The sequence below is a fragment of the Psittacula echo genome (genome assembly GCF_963264785.1).
Source record: "Psittacula echo genome assembly, chromosome: 4".
NCBI classification, from domain to species: Eukaryota; Metazoa; Chordata; class Aves; order Psittaciformes; family Psittacidae; genus Psittacula; species Psittacula echo.
Genome location: NC_137738.1, coordinates 76614083 through 76632969, shown reverse-complemented (window position 1 = coordinate 76632969; position 18887 = coordinate 76614083). Strand labels below are relative to the sequence as shown.

The window sequence follows — 18887 nt, the reverse complement described above, 5'->3', positions numbered from 1 at the left end:
ATATAGTGCAGACTAGTTCAAGAGTTCTGAGGTTGTAGTGAATAATAAATACCTGCTGAGTTGGGTTGTGGCAAAATCCCTTGCCTTGTGTAGTATGTGCTGCAAGGCAGGTGAGCATTCAAGATCCAGGTGAGTTATGTTCTGAAAATGAAGCATAGCACTCAACACCAGCTCTGGCAAAACAGGAGGACATCCTTCAGGGTCGAGTACAGAAGAGTCAGTGGGATAATGGATGTGCTGTGGAAGCACTGGGCACTTGTCATGCTCTTGTCTCTTGTCCCTTTTGCAAGGCGTGTTCTCCAGCTTCAGGATAAAGCTGGGTATATGTTCCTTTGTCAGTGATCCAGATGATCACTGTCTCTTGGAGTACATGAAGCCTGGCCATCATCCTCCAAAGAAGTATCTCCTAACAAGGACACGTCAGTGAAAAAAACAGATGTAGACAGTCGTGTTGTCATTCTGCTAATACTGTACTACTGGGGAAACTGAAACTCAACAGTGGCCAGGGTTGTCAGACTGACAGGTGAAATCAGTGTTCAGTACCAATATTTTGATCATGTGATCCAGAACAACAGGGAAACAACTGGATTACAAGTGTATTTTCATTATTGCTAATAGCTCTATATAAAGGTGAAAGAACTGTAAGATTTCATTAGCTTAGTTATTAATCTTATCCCTTATAAGCTTCCCTTTGTTTGCTTTGCTTTCTCACATTTTAGTAACCAAGGAGGTTTTTTTTTTCTTTAGTATTTCTGAAGTCCTGCAATATCTAGATATGCTGCAGAGAAGAGTATGTTTTTAGAGGACTGTCTCTGCCAAGGAAATAGTTTTGCCGTTGTATGGTTTGGATATGATTAAATTAGATTAAATTCTTTAGCAAATGTTATCACCTGTAATTCACTAATCATCACCCCAAATGTGCTGGGAAAGGTTTTCTTTTCTCTTTTATCTTGAGTATGTAATTTGGAATGCAAAATGTTATTTCCAGTTTTTAATTTAGGATATTTTTTTGTTATATTTAACTACAATTCCATGAACACATCTGTTATGTAAGAAAAGTAGTAAATCATCCAATTTATTTGTAAAAAATGATAAATTTTTCAAAGGGCCACTGTGTTTTCAGTGTGCTAGAAGTAAATCTACAGCTTGGGAAGTTTTACGTAACTTAAGAGCTGCATTTCCTTTCACAATTGCTTCATTTATGCAGTTCATTAAAACTTGTTCAGTGCACCACTGCTGAATATAAATAAAAACTGCAGCAGGAGTATAGATTACATGGATGCCTGAGCCTGGGTCTACTGCTGGCTTTAAAGCACTAAGAAACTTCTTTCCTGTTCTATCTGGAGAGGAAGGAGCTTTTTTCCCCCATCTTCTTTTCTGAGGATTGTTAATTCTGGATTCCTAAAATCATTAACTCCTTCTAGAGACTGAAACTCCTTCTCATTGCAGCAAGCGTGTATGAACTAATGCAGTAATCGATGCTTGCACTACACTGCAGAGATTTGTTTTGATGACAAGAGCCCTGTTTGGTGTCACCGGTGTTGAATGCTTGATGCTGCAGAATAATTTGGCTTGGAATCAGGACGCAAGGACCTTAAGGACTTCTTTTCTATCGTCTCCTTCACACTGAAGTGGATTTTTGCTTGCATTTCAGTTTTGCTACAGTTACAGGCTGGAATTCGGCAACCTACTAGATGCCAGTTGTGCTTTTTTAACCGTTCCCTTGCTGATGCTGCTATGTTTGCTGGGTTTCTTCAGTTTCTGCTCCATACGTTGCATTCAGGGTCAGGTAAACAAGTTGCTATACAGTGCCGAGGGTTTAGATATATTTTTGTGGTTTATATTATTTTAAAGTATATTTTTCTATAAGCAGATTTCTTTAACTGTACAGTTTGAGTCAAGATGATGTGTCCTCTGAATGTGAAGTATTAATTGTAGCAAATATTCAGGTTAAGCAGGGAATAAGGAACCATTTTGCTTCGAAGTCTGCATTTCAGTTATGTTTATACTTTGAAAGTTCATGTGTCAAATTTTATGTTAGTGATGCTACATGGCATGAGTCTTTAAACAAAAATCTGTATTTTGAAAGCGTACATCAAAACATAAATGAGAAGTAAAGATAATATTCTGATTGCATTATGAATGGTTTGCATTTTGGAGAAGGTGTGGGTAAAGAATCTAGAAATTTACTTTAAGGAGCAAATAATCACCTTGTGTACTATTTCTCTTTGGCAGAAGACTATTGATATGTCTTCAGTCCCCTGAACTGTCCTATTGTTAGTAGCTTTAACAAGTTCAGGTTGGAATATGATTCTGTTACTTTTATTTTTGTTTTTTATTTGGGGAAGAGAATATTCAAATCCATGTACATAGAATGAGAATATGTTTGCTTAGCATCATATGTAGTTATGGTCATCATAATAATACATGGCCTATAATAAATTACGGTTGTGGCTTTGTGTATTATCTCTGCATCATCATACTGATGTCCTTCCCTGAATCAGAAAGTGCAATGCATCAGCCCTCTTCTGGTGGTGGTGGTAAAAATCTGTATTTTGGGATAAGGTCCTCAGCTAAATCTCCGCAGAAGCCTAAGAGAAAGTGAGAGGAAGGATTGATGACTGCAAGTTACTTGAGGGTTATGCAGTGTGTTGAGAATAACAAATATCTTTTAAACCTTTTATCTAAGTAGTTGATAGGACTGTTTGTAAAAGTAATTTTTGTAAAGTATTTTTTCACTAGAAGAATTATGGTGAAAGATTGTGTGATAGAGTAAGTCATGAAAGAGGTTTTATCCTTTCAAATATTACAGCTGTGTTATTTAACATATTGTAAGAAATCCATGTGTGAATTCATTTCTTAGAGAGTAAGAATATACTGAGGACAGAATCTGCAGGGATGTATTGGAGAAAATGTGATTGAGAAGCAATCAGAATAGAGCTGGAACTGAAACAGTGGCAAGAATATCAGGAAAACAAGATGCTGCTAAGGTTGGGAAGAGACAATGTTCAGCCTTAGCTCTTCAAGTTTAAAGCATAAGACTGGAGAAAACCTTTGGTTAATGTCAAAGCCTTGCACTGTCTCTCACACTGAAGTTGTTTATAGCTACATAAAGAAGATAAACCCTTGTTTCTTCTTCAGGCTACTCAATGTGGTAGACAGCTGTAACCTGCCTTTCAGAGACCTCTTGCACATTTTGGCATAAGTAGATGAAAAAGCTCAAATAGGCTTGGGACTGAGAAGTATAGAGCTGTGATACCCTGCGTTGCAGAGATTCAAGGCTGTGCTAAGGACAGTGTCGTACAGCAGCGTGGCTCCAGCCTTTGGAATAGCATAGAATTGGAGAACTAAAAGTGCCCAGAAGGCAAACCATGATGCAGAGTAAAAGCAAAACCTAAAACCACCACCATCAAAACCTTAAGTTCTCCATCAGTTTGACCTGTGGGGGTTTTGGTAACAGGTTTTAGACAAGACACCTGAGCCTGGCCTCTGGCCAACCCCTCAAGGACAAGGGTGATGGCTTTCAGACAGCAGCAAGACTTGTATGCTATCCTCTCTTACTACCACTGTGATAGATTACATCTGTCCCATCATCTTCTGCACAGCTAGTCCTTAACTGGTTGACTGGCTTTCCCTATTTCTACACCAGTTTATCCTGGTCCTAGTGTGGAGCCATTTCCTTGTCTGCCCTTTACTGAGTCTTCTTTTTTTCCAGTTCCTATTTTCAGTTTCCAGGGTAGCTTTGAAGACCAGTCCTGGTGTCCTGTAACTAGCCATTCATTTCTTCTTGGAGTCAAGTTACCTACGAATCTAATATGTTTCTGGTTTATTATCTAGAATGGTAATGCGAGTGTTGACTATTACTATATCCCAGACAAACGTGACAGACTGCTTAATGAATACTTTGGGGTTTTTTTGTTACCAATTTTAGCTGTTTAGAATATGCTTTTCTAAATAGCTTTTTCACCTTATGCTGGATTTATTTAGATGTTTTTTCTGGTGTGACTCTAATGTGGCATGCTTATAAACAAAAGTCCTGCTCAACTCGAGATATTAGACATCTGCTGTAACCTGCATTACTGCAATGGTAAGAAATGACATTGGGTTATTATTGGCACTTCGGATTTTTTTAGGTCTTGTCTCTTCTCTTACTATCCTGAAGGTGACTTGTTTTGTTACAGTGTTTTTTCAGCAATTGATACTAAGTTAACTGGACTACAATTTCTAGTCCCTCTTCCCCTCCCCTGTCCTTTAAAGATATGTGCTGTGTTTGCACTTTGTTAGTTTTGTGGAACTTCATCCATACTCCCCGGATTCTCAGGAAATAATTGTTCCTGGTGGTGAGGTAGCTTCAGATAGGTCTGTAAGTATTCCAGGACTAAGTGAATTAGCCTAGTGTGTACTATATCTAGTCTTACTGCTTCGTACTGGATACTAAGTACCAAGGACTAAATATTTGCAGAATGATCTTGATTGTTTCTGCATACTTTGCTGTTTGCATTAATTTTGTCTTGTATGCTTCCAGGTACTGTATAGCTGGGTGATATTACTCTCTCATAGGCAAATTCTTGCTGATTGATCACCTTCTTCTAGAAAATGAAATATTTATGACTTAGCTGGTCAGTCTTTGCATTTTTTTCTTCTGTATTTGCTTCGTTCTACTTCTGATATTGGTATTATTTATTCAAGTGCTTCTGTGATTGCTGGACTCCTTTTGCCATCATGGCTGCTTCCATATTTTCTCTAAAGTTGGGGTGTTTTGGTTTTGTTGTGGGGTTTGGTTTTGGGTTGGTTGGTTTTTTTTGTTTTTGTTTTGTTGGGGTTTCTTTTGTTGGTTTTTTTTTTGTTAGTTTTCTTTTTATAGAAAGGTTTTGGATTTTAATTCTGCTCAGCTTCATTCCCATTTTAAAGATGACAAAGTTTATTCACTTTCACATTCTTAATTATTTCTTCTCTACTGGTGGAAAGCAAAGCTTCAAAGGTCCTTTGCTGGTTGTTTTCCTAGTGTCAATGATCTCTCACTGTGCGCTCCAAGGATTCTTCCTGTGGTATTCCCCTCTGAACTGGAGAAATGAAAACCTTTAAAACCTCTTGTTATCTTCAAATGCAGCATAATGAGGGATTCTGATGAACGCTTATAATAAAAACAATTAACCACTCCTCCCCCAAACAACAAAACAGAAAACACCCAAGCCCCTCATTAGGCTCTAATCTTCTTAATTTGGTGTTCTGGAATAGGTCCCCACCATGGTACTGCTGTGTTTTTCTCTTTAATCATGATCCATTTAATCTGCTGCATTTTCTTGTACAGTTCTGAAGCTTGGGACAGCTAAGAACTTTTCTTTTCCTCCTCAAACTTTCATTTTCATTGTAATATTTGGGATTAATATTCTCCCTCAATTTTAATGAAAATGGAATCATAATTTGATTACAAAATGTAATCTGTTATTTCTCAAGTGACTTGTGCAGGTCTGTATGACTGAGTTCATGACATTCAACAGAAAGGGTTACTGTCTTTCTGCCTTCCCATTCCTGTGGTCCTGCAGATAAAGAAAAGCCTTGCTCCCAGTTGCTGCTGTTTCTATGAGGATGTTTATAAACATTGTGAATTACCTTCTGTATCTGAGCAGAAATGCTTTTCTTCTTCCTCCACAGTAGGAGAAACAGTATTTTCAAATATGCCTCCCTGGGCATAGCCCATTTTGATCACCATTTTTGCAGCGGGTTCTACCGGGCCACTGATACCTCACTGGGCATTGTATCCTTGGGACTTCTAAGGCTCTTTCACAAGCTTCAAGCTTACACTTTTTACTGTTTTGCTTATCCTTATTAAGATTCCTATGTACTCTGGCAGTGTAGATACACCCTGGGGGTTGAGGAGAATTTACTTTCAGCTTTGATTTTTGAATTATAATTCGTTAATAAATCAGCCTTTAACAAATATTAAGATAAAGAATATTCAACTGAATATTTTTGTCCTTTTTTTTTTTTTTTTAAAGGGGAAAAATACTGGAAGAGACCAAAATGAAAATATTACCTTCATTTGCAATTAGCACCTACTCAGCTCAATTGGTTTTAAATGTCCATGGGGGAAAGAAGGAGGGAAGAAAACACACACCGCAACCAACCAACCACCCAACCAACCAACCAACCAGTAACCCTCCCCAGCCCCCCTCCTATATCACCCCACCAAAAATAAAAAAACCCAACCTCCAAACCACCACATACCCCACACTTATATACCTGGAAACTTTTTAAGCTATTTTGCCTATATGGGCTTTTAAAAATACTTTCTCCCACCTCTCTGTAAAAGGCAATGAAACCAAACAAAAAAAATCCCCCCCCCAACAAAACAACCCCCTAACCCAAAAAACCTCAAGCAAAACCAAAACCAGAACCCCAAAGAGAAATCAAACAAAAAAAAAAAACACAGGAAAAAAAATTGTGTTAGCTGAAGAACAGCACGGCGTACTTGAAGTGCTGGGAATTCTTTCAGAAAAGCAGAAAAGTTATTAAGAGCTGGTCAGGCTTTAGTGTCCAGGAGAGCTGTGTACCCATGTCTCCAAAATTACTAACCCATGTGATATTTTGAGATAACTTGCTCTACAGTTTGCAAATTTCATCATACACTGAACAAAAATATTATCAAGAGATCAAGCCAAATCAAAAATAGGGTTCATAATATGAAAAAGGAACTCAGATAAAACTGCTAACTCAAGCTAGTGTCAATATTGAATTAGAATTAGATAGCAAAACCAGATTTATTCTAAAAAGCTCTACATTTCATAAAGGAGATCTCCGTCTGTCCGTCCGTCCATCCATCCATTCATCCATCCACCCATCCATCCAGCTACAGAATTAGCTTCCATTCATGAGAGTAATCCAAGTCAGCAAAATCAGCGCTCAGAGCTAGCCCTGAGACAAAAAAAGAAGTTTTCTTAAATCTGTAGATACCACAGTATCAAAAAATCAATTCAATGTTTGCCTGCTGATTTGATGTTCTTGATGCTGAGAACCATGTTTTCTGGTATCCTCAAGAAAATGTTTAATAAAGTTTTTAAAAGAACTTTTCAGATTAATGGGAGTTCATGTATGTTGTTCAGTATCTCTAAGTCTCTCCAGGTTCTTTAACACTTAAAACACTTTCTGAAGACCTTCTGAAGACAGTTTTCTGAGAGCCATCCCTTTGCGAAACACATGTATTCTTTGACTCACATGCTTACAGTAAGACTTACACATCCTCAGAATAACATTTTGGACAGTCTCTGAGATAAAAATAAGCATCTAGCTGGAAAGGGTTAATGAGCTCTTCAACACTATCAGTGTTTGAATTAAGGGACTAAATAGTGTTGTCTCAGGGAGTCACATGAGTCGCATGACTCTGTAGAGGTTCAGGAAACTTAGAATAGCTTCCGTGTTACAAGTTCATACCACAATATGAACTTGTGTTCATATTAAAAGTTTTAGAAACATTCGCAAATCATCAGCTTGTTACTTGACTGGGTAGGTCGTGATTTTTGGCTTCAAATTTGAAAAGTTGGCAAGATTAGTAATCTTTGCTTCTGGTAATCCATAAAGCTTTCTAACAACACCGAGATGATTCAGGTAGGAAGTCCAAGTTGTGAAATGTACAAATGGGCCCAGATGTTTCTGTGTTGAAAGTTCTTTTGCAGGTATTCCTTTAGAGAAAAATTCTTGGAGAAAAATTCTTAAGCCATCAGTGCAGTGCTTTCGTCTGAAAGTGAGTATATGTAAAATGTACTAATTAAAAAAAAATCACAATCTATAAAATACAGATGTTTCCCTGCATATATATGTGGGTAAAAAACTTGTTAGATTGAGCTGGATGATCTGAGAGGCGGGCTCCAGCTTTGGCAGCTATTGGGGTCACAGGCATGTGTGCCAGATCTGTACCCCAAATATGAGTATTATACATATAAGCTGTCACTTGTATGGAGTACTAGTCTTTATTTGAACTTACAGAATGTTAGCTTTCAGCATTTAGGACATGTGCCAGCAGGGAATTTAAACCTAATGTGATCATGTATTTTCTGCACAAAATAAAACCTAAACTTCACAGTCACGTGCTGCGTTCTTCCCTCATACTGCACGAGCCAGCCTGACCTTTAACTACGTAATTGGTAAAACACAGGACCTCATTCTGCAAGGATTTAAGTTCTTAACTGTATCTGAAGTGCGTTGATTTGAGAGGAAGGAGATAATGAGCATTTTTGTGATGCTTTCTGTGTAAATAAATAGGTAGCTTTTGAATTCTTTGGATGCCACTTAGATGCTAGGACTGTCTGTCTAGCTGGGTACTCATGTATTTTCTCTTTATGTGGTTAGTTAGCAGCTTGACTAGAATGATTTAAACATTCATTGTTTATACACTGAACTAGTTTTCTGACATAATAATGTGATTAGTGTCTTTTTTCTTCTTGAGCATAGAAGTACTTTCTTGCTTAGCAGTATGACCTATCACATCTGTAAAAGAAGACAGATGTTTTTGTTGGTAATAATAGTGTGCTGAACACATTTACCAACAGCACACTGAGTGATCTTCTAACTCATGAAAACTCAAGCTACGAAGGGGGAAGGCAATCAAGTTGATACATGGAGTTTCTTTACATTTGTTAAAACTTTCTGTAGCTTGATATATGGCATCTAGTGATCATTTCCATGAGTTACTGATCGAGTTTCATAGGCACTGTGGAAGATGTAATGGAGGATGCTCTGTGTCTTTGATAAAGCTTTATTGTCTGTTTAATGCAGGCTATATTTTACTCTAAAAATTAACAAAGGCAAATAAATTACCATTGCATGTGTTAATTACAGTGATATAGTCTGACTATACAGGAAGACAGTTTGTACCATAATTTTAAATGCCACCTCTGAAAATAATTGGCTAAGTTTCCTAGTTACATGATAGAACTGCTTTGTTAGCAGCTACATATTCGGCTCAAGTAAATGCCTAACATGGGCTGACTGACTCTTATCATTAGACTGTCTGTTTCTTGTCTTAAGTAACTGCTGCAAATCTAGTGCATCTGGTTTTGAGCAAAACACCAGAAGTGCATTCTTTGCTGAATAGCAGTCTGAATGCAGCCTGAGTGGATTTGGGGTCTGGAAACATCTAAGTGTATTTTATCTCCGGTATTCAGGACTCTCTGGAAATCACCATGGCTGGTCATACACAATAATGGACTTTTTTGAGCTTGTTTTGGCTTTGCAAGAGAGACAAGGCTGCCATTTCCAGTGCTTCTCAGCTTTGCAGGATCTCACTTAAAACCACAGCATCCCAGCACTAGCTTTTGGTATGGGTAGTGCTGCTGAAGATGAAGTATTTTAGAGAAAATGTGGGTTTAGTGCTATGAATTTTGTTTTCCCTTTATTTTGAAGACAAGTATGTTGCAAATATAAAACTGGAGCAATTTGAGAGTTTTATTCCCCATCTTGAAATTTGATCAAAGACTGCAAAAGACTTTCACAGAAAAAAACTCAACACATTTGTGTCTTGAAAGTAGATTTTTGATAATAGCTCTTTGTCCAAGAGTAAAGTAGTCGAGCAGCAGCAGGTTAATAGGAAAAATATTTAATTGCTGGCAGGATACAACTTCTGCATTATTCTCTCAGGAAAAAAGGTTTTATAAATATATACTTGTTTCACTCCATACGTCGTAAGTAAATTGTGCATTATAACTGCAGATACATTTTTAATAATATGCTCTAAGTTGAAATATGTTTTATATGTTTTAGAAATATATCAGTAATGTAAAAAATAATATTTTCATAGGGGTTTATATTTAAATTTTTGATACTTCTGAAGTATTGTTTAGAAAGTGTTTAAAAGGAGTTTAAGCCTCTATATCAATTATTTGCTCCATAGAAAAGTTGTTTTTTCTTCTCCATAATATTTTAAATTTGTCTTATTTTACTATTTTGTTTTAGTGACTTTTACTAGTGGAGAGAGTATGCTGTGTATAGGGGGGTTTTGTTGTGAGTTTTAGTGGGGTAGTTTTGAGAACATCTGAAATTCTTGAACTATGCTCTTAGATTGTAAGTTTTTGCATATTGTTTACCGATTCCTGGGTCTCTACAATACTAGTTCAGTAAAATTGTTTTGTGTAATTAAACAAATAGTATGACAATGCAAGAATAGCATAAATAGGTATTAAGTAAAGAATAGCAATGACATAGGCTGATCAAGGAGAAAATGTTTTTTTTACAGTATAGCTGTAACAGAGAACTGAACTGCAGATGTCAAGACCCTTGTGTCAGTGTTGCTGGCATAAAATATTTTTAAAGCTCAATTCAGGGTTTTGTTCCTTCATGTTTTAATTCGCATGTTCTATAGGTGTTAATGAATATAGATTAACTGACATTTTCCATTGTCAACTCCTTTTTACAGCTCCAGATTCAGCCAAAAGTTTGTGTGCCAGTGCTCTGCATTGGACTGAATTTTAAGAGGACTCTTAAAATTAAGTAATTTTTCAAGAATGTGGACTTTTTTTAACCCCAATTCATGCATTTTTGCATGTAGACCTATCACTGTCAGTCAAGATTTTTAATTTGATAGCTACCTTTATGCCTTCTCAGCATAACGTCCATGCTGCAGCTCAGCAGAGCCACATCTGCAGCACAGTGCAGTTCCTGCACTCAGCTTCTGAGATCAGAAAGCAAAAAAGCCACGGCAGGCTGCAGGGGACATAGCTGATGGCTTGAAAGTGCAGAACAGACAGGAAGGGTGAAAGGGACAGAAGCTGAAGGTTTAGCTGTGAGGAGGAGGGAGTGATGAGGATGTAGCTTAGTATCAAGGGGTGTGAGGAGATGAAAGGATTAAAATACACAACATAAAGAAAGGACACCAAAGCCAGAAACAGGAGACAGCAGATGGACGATGGCAACAAAATGGACAGGGAAGAAAAGCAGCAAAGGGTAGGTAGTTGGTGGGGATGGGAAAATCATCAGGTTAGCCAAGACAGAAGGCACATGAGAGGACTTTTCAGGAACTTGGTGGGGAAGGATGCTAGTGGCATGAATCAAGTGGTCATGGATATGCAATAAACAGGAGGAAGAACAGCAAAGAAACTGGGACCCAGAAGCTGAAGCTGGGGAAGGACGAAAATTGAGCAGCGAGCAATAGGGACAAGAGCAAAAAGGATTTGAGCACTTGGGCACACACATCTGCATGCTGGAGGTGACATTTATTCTTGCGTGAACATATCTCTGTTGCTGAGCGAATAGTTGTGAAACATGGAGGGAAAATGTGTTGTGCTTTGCCTGTGGCAGGCCAGCTCACCCAGCAGAGAGTGGCTTTTTGGCATTACTGTTGAGTCCATTACTGAAAATTGGAGAGCTCTGTGCCCCAGCTCCCAGCTTACTGCCGACGCTTGGGGTGGCAGTCTGGTTAGTGGATTTGTTGTACTTGTTGCAATTTTGAAGTCTATAAAGGTGCAAGGAATGATGCTAAAAATAAAACGTGAAGTTAAGCTCTCCAGAATTGCAGAACAGCAGTTAGGTAATGCAACCGCAAACTGCCTCGTGTGGTTAAGCGTATGATAATAATAAACTGTTTAAAAATAAGCTTGTGCATATAATTATGTATGTAGATGGTAAGCTATTAAAGATTTTATGGGTTATAGAACAATACAGCTCTTATTTCATAATCAGCATCTAAATAGTTGCAGAAAGTAAAAAATATTAAACTCTTAATGTAAATGTATATCTTTCTTTCTTTCTTTCTAGAAGTGTGCTTTATTTGGGCTTCTGTTGGATGCCTGTGTGCTGATAAGAGTAGTGATGCAATAGTAGCATTATAGAGATGTTTTTTATAAAATGTTATGAAGATGTATTGCCTGAAGTGTACATAATAAATGAAACGTTTTCTGAAGTTCTAGAGCCTGTCAGGAGTGAAGAGGGTATCAGCAATAACTGACTTTAATGATACAGTAGGATTTTTACCTAGTGTCTTTTAAATGATCACTAAAGAGTCTGTGGGAATGTTGTTAGGAAAGTGTGTGAAGAGTTGTTCTGTACCGAAAACTAACTCTGGAATATAATAATTTAAAGACTTGAAAAATAAAAATAAAAAGTCACTTGTGAATTCAAAACCAGTATTATCAAACTGTTCCGCTAACATATTTCAAATCATCAAGGTTCTCTGCCCAAGTGAGGGTGAAAAATGCCTGAAATGCTGGCATTGATGCAAACCTCGGTGCAAGGTGACTGTTTCATTCAGGGTCTAAAACTAACCTCTGAAGTGATAGTTTAGGTTTTGTTTTCATGATGGTTTTGTTTGTTCACGTGTTTAAAGGCATTGTAAGCTAATTAGCAGAATCTACTTTTTTCAGGTAACTTAAAAAATATCTCTTGGTTATTTCAGATCAAGCTTTTATATACTACTGTTATTGCAAGAGAGCATTAGAAAGAGTTGTGGTTCTCCTTTCTAATGACACTATTGCATTTTTGTTAATACACTGTGGCAATGCCCAAATGGATGAATTAACACCAAGGCTCAGAGCTCATATGTGTATTCTGTTTAAAACTAATGTTACCACAGAAATCCTTTGGGCTTCTTCCTGCTCTAGTAGTCTAACTTTTACCCTTCTGTTGGATCTGTTTAGCCTGCATCATTCTCCTGTGTCCTTCCCAATATCGCCTTTACCCTTCTTTGCAAAGAAAATTGCGCTCCGCATTGCATTGCCCAGTATTCTTCCTTTTGCAATTTGTGCCTCATCCTTTTCCTCCTCGGAGTACAGTTACATCAGTCCTCTCACAGACAGCTGCCAGTGAAGTTGGTAGTTTTTTGCTACCAATTCAGCCTTCTACAGCTGTAATATATTTAGTCAAACTGTGGTTTCCTTAGCTTTCCATAAATTCAGTATACTCTTTGTGGTGTTATGCTCTGCTGCCTTTTCTCCCAAAGCCACCCCACAGTTCCCCTCCTTGGCCCGATGGGCTCATGGCTTCCAGACTACTGTAATTCATAGGTTTATTCTTGATGTACATATAAATTCGTGCCAAGCAAAATGGAAGATTGCAGCCTGTTGTTGGTACTATTTCCTCTATTTGTGTGGCTGTTTTCCCTGGTGCCCTTTAATGGCTCCTGCGCCTCTCCGTCTGTACAGTACCCATTGTCATAGTATTGATAAGCTACTTTGCAGATTCTGGAGTGTGATTGACTGTTCTGTCTTTAACTATAGTTAAGTGCCTATTTTGTGGAATATTCTCTCTTGTGTCATCATTAGCTGTAGTCCCGTGTGTGTGTTACAGAAGCAAGGGGAGGAGGGCTGTGAATGCGATGCATTGGGGTCCATTCTTGAAAGATGACTGGGCAAGGTAAAAATCAGCCAGAGTGCACACCCAGTTCTGAGGTGCAATTAATGAAAAAGCAGAGTTCCAAATCAACGCCTTAATAAGTGGTTTTGGTTTTAAATTATTATGCTATATTGTTTTCAATTTTATATAAGGTAATTTTGAATCGTAACGCAGGTTTTGTATTTGCTTCATCAAACTATTACACGTTATGATTCATGCCTGCAGAAGTAATCATTGAATATGTCTTTCTCTGTTTGAGAGATTACACATTTCTTTCTATTCATATTCTTCCAGGTGACTTGGATTATTACTGGCTGGATCCTGCCACGTGGCACAGCAGGGAAACATCCCCCATTAGTTCGGTAAGAAATAGGAAAAAAAAAGGGTTCATAAGTATGAATTAATTTGTTCGCTGATTATTTCAGTTCAGCATAGTAATTTTGTTGTGAAAAATTATTCTGTACAAATTATATGAACATTTGGTTTGGTGGATCCTGAAAATTGAAATCAGGAAGAAATTTTCATCAAAATATATACTAGTAAAATTGCCTGAATTTAAACTATTAACTTCTTTTCTAGACATGATACTAGATTTCACTACATGCCACAAAAGCAGCTGTGAGTGTGATGCTGCTCTGGGAGAGATTAGTAACTTCTTCTGTTGACTTGGAGTGGCATAGGATCATTTGGATTTTTATTATTTTTTATTATACTGAGCCCATATGGTAGAGCTGAATAGCACGTATATTATGCCAAAGAACAGAATTTATGAATGTACTTTTCCAGGTCATGGAATTTAAAAATAGAAGTTTAATTTTATTGCCTAAGGGATGTTTTAAATGTTTAATTGTATTGAACCTTGAACATCATAATTCTACCTGCAGACTTAGTGATGAGGTTTTTTACAGTGGGCATAAATATTTAATAAAGTCAGAGTCCAACAGATATAATAATAGAGACCTCAGGTGTGATATGTAACGCATCTGAGGGGTGTTTGTGTCTACTGTGACATAATGATCTAGAAATTTTATTGGTTTATAAACGTGCATCTAAATACAGGAAGGTGGTTGAACTTTAATTTCGCTGCTCATTTTTTTAACAGCATCCCGTAACGTGGCAGCCTTCTAAAGAGGGAGATCGCTTAATTGGGCGTGTTATTCTCAACAAGAGAACAACCATGCCAAAAGAATCAGGTGCATTACTGGGGCTAAAAGTAAGTATTACATGGTTTATGTGGTAAATGAAAGAAACTTCCACTATCCTAGAGATCTATCTAACACCTTAAATCAGAGGACTCTCCAATTATATGGTCATTTGATAGAAATAGATTCTTCATTTTTAGAAGTTTGGAAAGTTATACAGATAAATTATGAATGTAAATGTAATGAGTATGCATATAAACCCTTCTATGCAGTCTTCCACTTATTTACTGCAAAGGAGCTGAACTGTTCTGATCAAAAAGTCTATGTTTATACACCTTCCTGTCTGCAAACATATATTGCACATTGCAATGCATTAATTGAGTCTCGCCTTTTCTAGCTCTACTGTTTGCATTTCAGTGAAATAATTAATCTCATAATCCACATACATAAATGTCATCCAGATGCAAAGGTCAGTGTTTAAAATCCACACAGCCATTCAGAATCAGAAATTCTGTAGAATGAAACTAAACATTTATACAAAAATTTGCAAAAGAGACCTCTTAAAACATACTAGAGATTGTATTAAATGTAATTCCGGTTAATCTGGTGCCATAAAATTAAGACATTGTCAACGCTGTTCATTTTATTTAAATCTCTAAATTAGTCAGCTGTAGAGGACTTTTAGGTTCATGTCCCTGTTTTGCCAGAACACATAGAGAAAGTGCGACTTCCGAAGGTGGTGGGGACTACACTGTGCCAGTTCAAGAATTTCTCTCTCCATGTATATTTTTAACTACATCATGCTCCAAAGATGAGAGAATTTAATTTGGGTTTCTTCCTCTGCTCACTGAGAACAGCAACAATGTCAAATATAAAACATTCCCATTCACTGAGGACTGAGTCTTAATTCCAAGGGCATTGGCTCCTTGTATGTAGTTGTCTGGTAGTTCAGTCACTTGCATCTGATGGAGATGTGGGTTGTTGCTTCTGCTTATCATGGTGTGAATTAAATCAGGAAAGAACTTTGTGATCTTGGTAGTAGCATGTCCTGGGTAAGAGCCATTTATCCACCTTAAAGTGAGATAGTGTGGCATGGGAATATGGAAGTTGAGAACAGCTTCAGCCTACTAAATGTCTAGTAGTCTGCAGCACAAAGGCTGCTTCTTGCTGGCAGTAAGCAATTTTATTTCATAGAATCATAGAATAGTTAGCGTTGGAAAGGACCTTAAGATCATCTAGTTCCAACCCCCCTGCCACAGGCAGGGACATCTCACACTAAACCATGTCACCCAAGGCCTCATCCAACCTGGCCTTGAACACCGCCAAGGATGGAGCATTCACAACCTCCCTGGGCAACCCATTCCAGTGCCTCACCACCCTCTCAGTAAAGAATTTCTTCCTTATATCCAATCTAAACTTCCCCTGTTTAAGTTTGAACCCATTACCCCTTGTCCTGTCACTACAGTCCCTGATGAAGGGTCCATCCCCAGCATCCTTGTAGGCCCCCTTCAGATACTGGAAGGCTGCTATGAGGTCTCCACGCAGCCTGCTCTTCTCCAGGCTGAACAGCCCAAACTTTCTCAGCCTGTCTTCACACAGGAGGTGCTCCAGTCCCCTGATCATCCTCGTGGCCCTCCTCTGCACTTGTTCCAACAGTTCCATCTCCTTTTTATGTTGAGGACACCAGAACTGCACACAATACTCCAAGTGAGGTCTCACGAGAGCAGAGTAGTGGGGCAGGATCACCTCCTTCGACCTGCTGGTCACCCTCCTCTTGATGCAGCCCAGGATACGGTTGGCTTTCTGGGCTGCGAGCGCACACTGCCGGCTCATGTTCATTTTCTCATTGACCAACACTCCCAAGTCTTTCTCTGCAGGGCTGCTCTGAATCTCTTCTTTGCCCAACCTGTAGCCGTGCCTGGGATTGCTCCGACCCAGGTGTAGGACCTTGCACTTGGCATAGTTAAACTTAATAAGGTTGGCATCAGCCCACCTCACAAGCGTGTCGAGGTCCCTCTGGATGTCATCCCTTCCCTCCGGCATATCAACTGAACCACACAGCTTGGTGTCATTGGCAAACTTGCTGAGGGCGCACTCAATCCCACTGTCAATTTGTTTTTTAATATGTGAGAAAAAAATTTGGTCCTAGTAGGAAATGAACTTCTTTTCAAGTTTTAATTGGATGTGCACTTGCAATTTAAACTTAAGCACTTAGACTATTTGCAAAAAAAATGCATCTTTGTGGTTATTTAGTAAGAAACATTCTTTCTGCAACAAATTTTGATATTTAGCAATCTGCATAAGATTAGTTAGTCAAACATTAAAAGGAATATCAATTTCATAGAATCATAGGATGGTTTGGGTTGGAAAGGACCTTAGGATCATCTAGTTCCAGCTCCCTGCCACAGGCAGGAACACCTTCCACTAGACCAAGGCTCTGTCCAGCCTGACCTTGAACGCTGCCAAGGATGGAGCATTCACAACCTCCCTGGGCAACCCATTCCAGTGCCTCACCACCCTCACAGTAAAGAATTTCTTCCTTATATCAAACCTAAACTTCCCCTGTTTGACTTTGAACCCGTTACCCCTTGTCCTGTCACTACAGTCCCTAATGAAGAGCCCCTCTCCAGCATCCATGTAGGCCTCCTTCAGATATTGGAGGTCTGCTATGAGGTCTCCACACAGTCTTCCCTTCTTCAGGCTGAACGGCCTCAATTTTATTCATTTTGTGTCAACTTTACTTCTTTTCAAGTAGATCTGGCCTTTTTGTATCTAACTTCATCTTTAAGCCTCTGTGAAGCCCAAATGGACAATAGATACACTTATGCATATTTCAGGTTTAATTTCAAAAGTAATTTGAAAACAGATGTGTTTATATTTTTGTGCATGATATGATGTCAGGTTTGTGGCTTGGAAACTCACAAATTTATGATTAACCAGGTTGTTGGAGGAAAAATGACAGAATTAGGACGACTCGGTGCCTTCATTACCAAAGTGAAGAAAGGTAGCTTGGCTGATGTGGTGGGGCATCTCAGAGCAGGTAAATCAATCAGTTGCATATAAAATATAATGTCTTTAATTATGTCTTTGGAATGCAACTGCTGATTTATATCAATATTGGTCATGTGATACGATTTTTTTTTAAATACAGAGCAATACTTAAATGTTGTTATGGAATGCCACAGTTGCTTACATTTCTAATTTGTTATTGACTCCAATTGCTTGATTTGTGAGCAAAATGCAGGACAATCCTGATAAGTGCTGGTGTCAGTAAATTTTTGCTTGCTGGCTCAGGAGCTCTTTGTTATACTCTATAGAACCAATGCAAAGGTTTTTTTTAAAACTGTTTCATTATGGCAAACAAAGTGCACTACAGTTGCTTTACTTGCACTGTAGTGTCACTAGAATGGTAATGTACGTGTACACAATGGACCTTATTAGTGCTTCTTTCAGTGTGAATTGTTACAAATAAAAATGGTAAACAACCTAAGAAAATTATCTTAAAATATTTCATTTGTATAAGATGTCTATATTGCACTTACAAATAAGTGGCTGTGCTGTTACCGCTTTTCAAGCTCTTAAATGAAACAAGAACTATGCACAGCAGTTGCTTTTCAAAGTTACTTACTAGCAGTTTATATTTTTACCATGACTCTAAGCAACTACTTTCCAAGTGTTCTCTTAAAAAAACAGTCTATGCAGTGCTTGCTTAGGAATCCAGAAGCTCCAATGACAACTTATATGAATTTAGGATAATTGCATGAAGCAAATAGTAGTAATAAAGAAGTAGAAAAGATGGTTAGTCTCTAAAAATATCCTTCTTTGTTTTGGCATTTGATAATATTTTTTACCAAACAAATATAGACAGGGTTAGTAACACCAATTATTATAGTTCTTTATAGATTTTCAATGCAGATTATAATTAAAGAAACTAAGTTTCTCTCCACTAATCTGGAGCTATTTTGGGCTGAAATACTACATTTCTAATCACTGGTCTAGATTGTTTTTTAAGTCAAAGCTATTTTTAATTTCTGTCCTTATGAAAAACCTCCAAAATTTGGCTAGTTGATAAATCCCTGAGTAATTGTACAAACCTTATAAATTTTAACAAAGGCAAATATGAAGCCTTGCATCAGGAACAGAATAGCCCAGTGCAACAGTAAGCACTAGGAGCCAATCAGCTAGAAAACAGCTTTTCAGAAAAGCATCTGGAGATGCTGCAGGACAGTAAGTTGAACATGAGTCAGCAAAACACCCTTGCAGCAAACACCAATCATGTATAAGTCTGTATTAGCAGGATTGTGGCCAGTAGGTTGAGAGAAGTGGTTGTTGCTCTCTAATCAGTGCTTATGAGGCCATGTCTGGAGTACTGTGTCCAATTTGGGTTCCTCTACTACAAGAGAAATACTGACAAACTGGACATGTCCA

General features: G+C 38.0%; 1 protein-coding gene across 6 annotated transcripts in view; it reads left to right on the top strand.

The window, feature by feature from the left end:
• RIMS1 (regulating synaptic membrane exocytosis 1) overlaps positions 1-18887 on the top strand; it is a gene marked incomplete at both ends in the record, with an annotated part of 304350 nt that overhangs the window by 159268 nt on the left and 126195 nt on the right. For 4 of the 6 annotated variants that reach the window (XM_080614501.1, XM_080614504.1, XM_080614503.1 and 1 more), the window contains 4 exons: positions 1738-1789; positions 13612-13679; positions 14420-14530; positions 17400-17499. In XM_080614501.1, coding sequence (XP_080470627.1) covers positions 1738-1789; positions 13612-13679; positions 14420-14530; positions 17400-17499 — 331 coding nt within the window. Of the gene's footprint in view, positions 1-1737; positions 1790-13611; positions 13680-14419; positions 14531-17399; positions 17500-18887 lie in introns of those variants that run through there. The other 2 variants (XM_080614500.1, XM_080614499.1) reach the window with 1 other exon arrangement.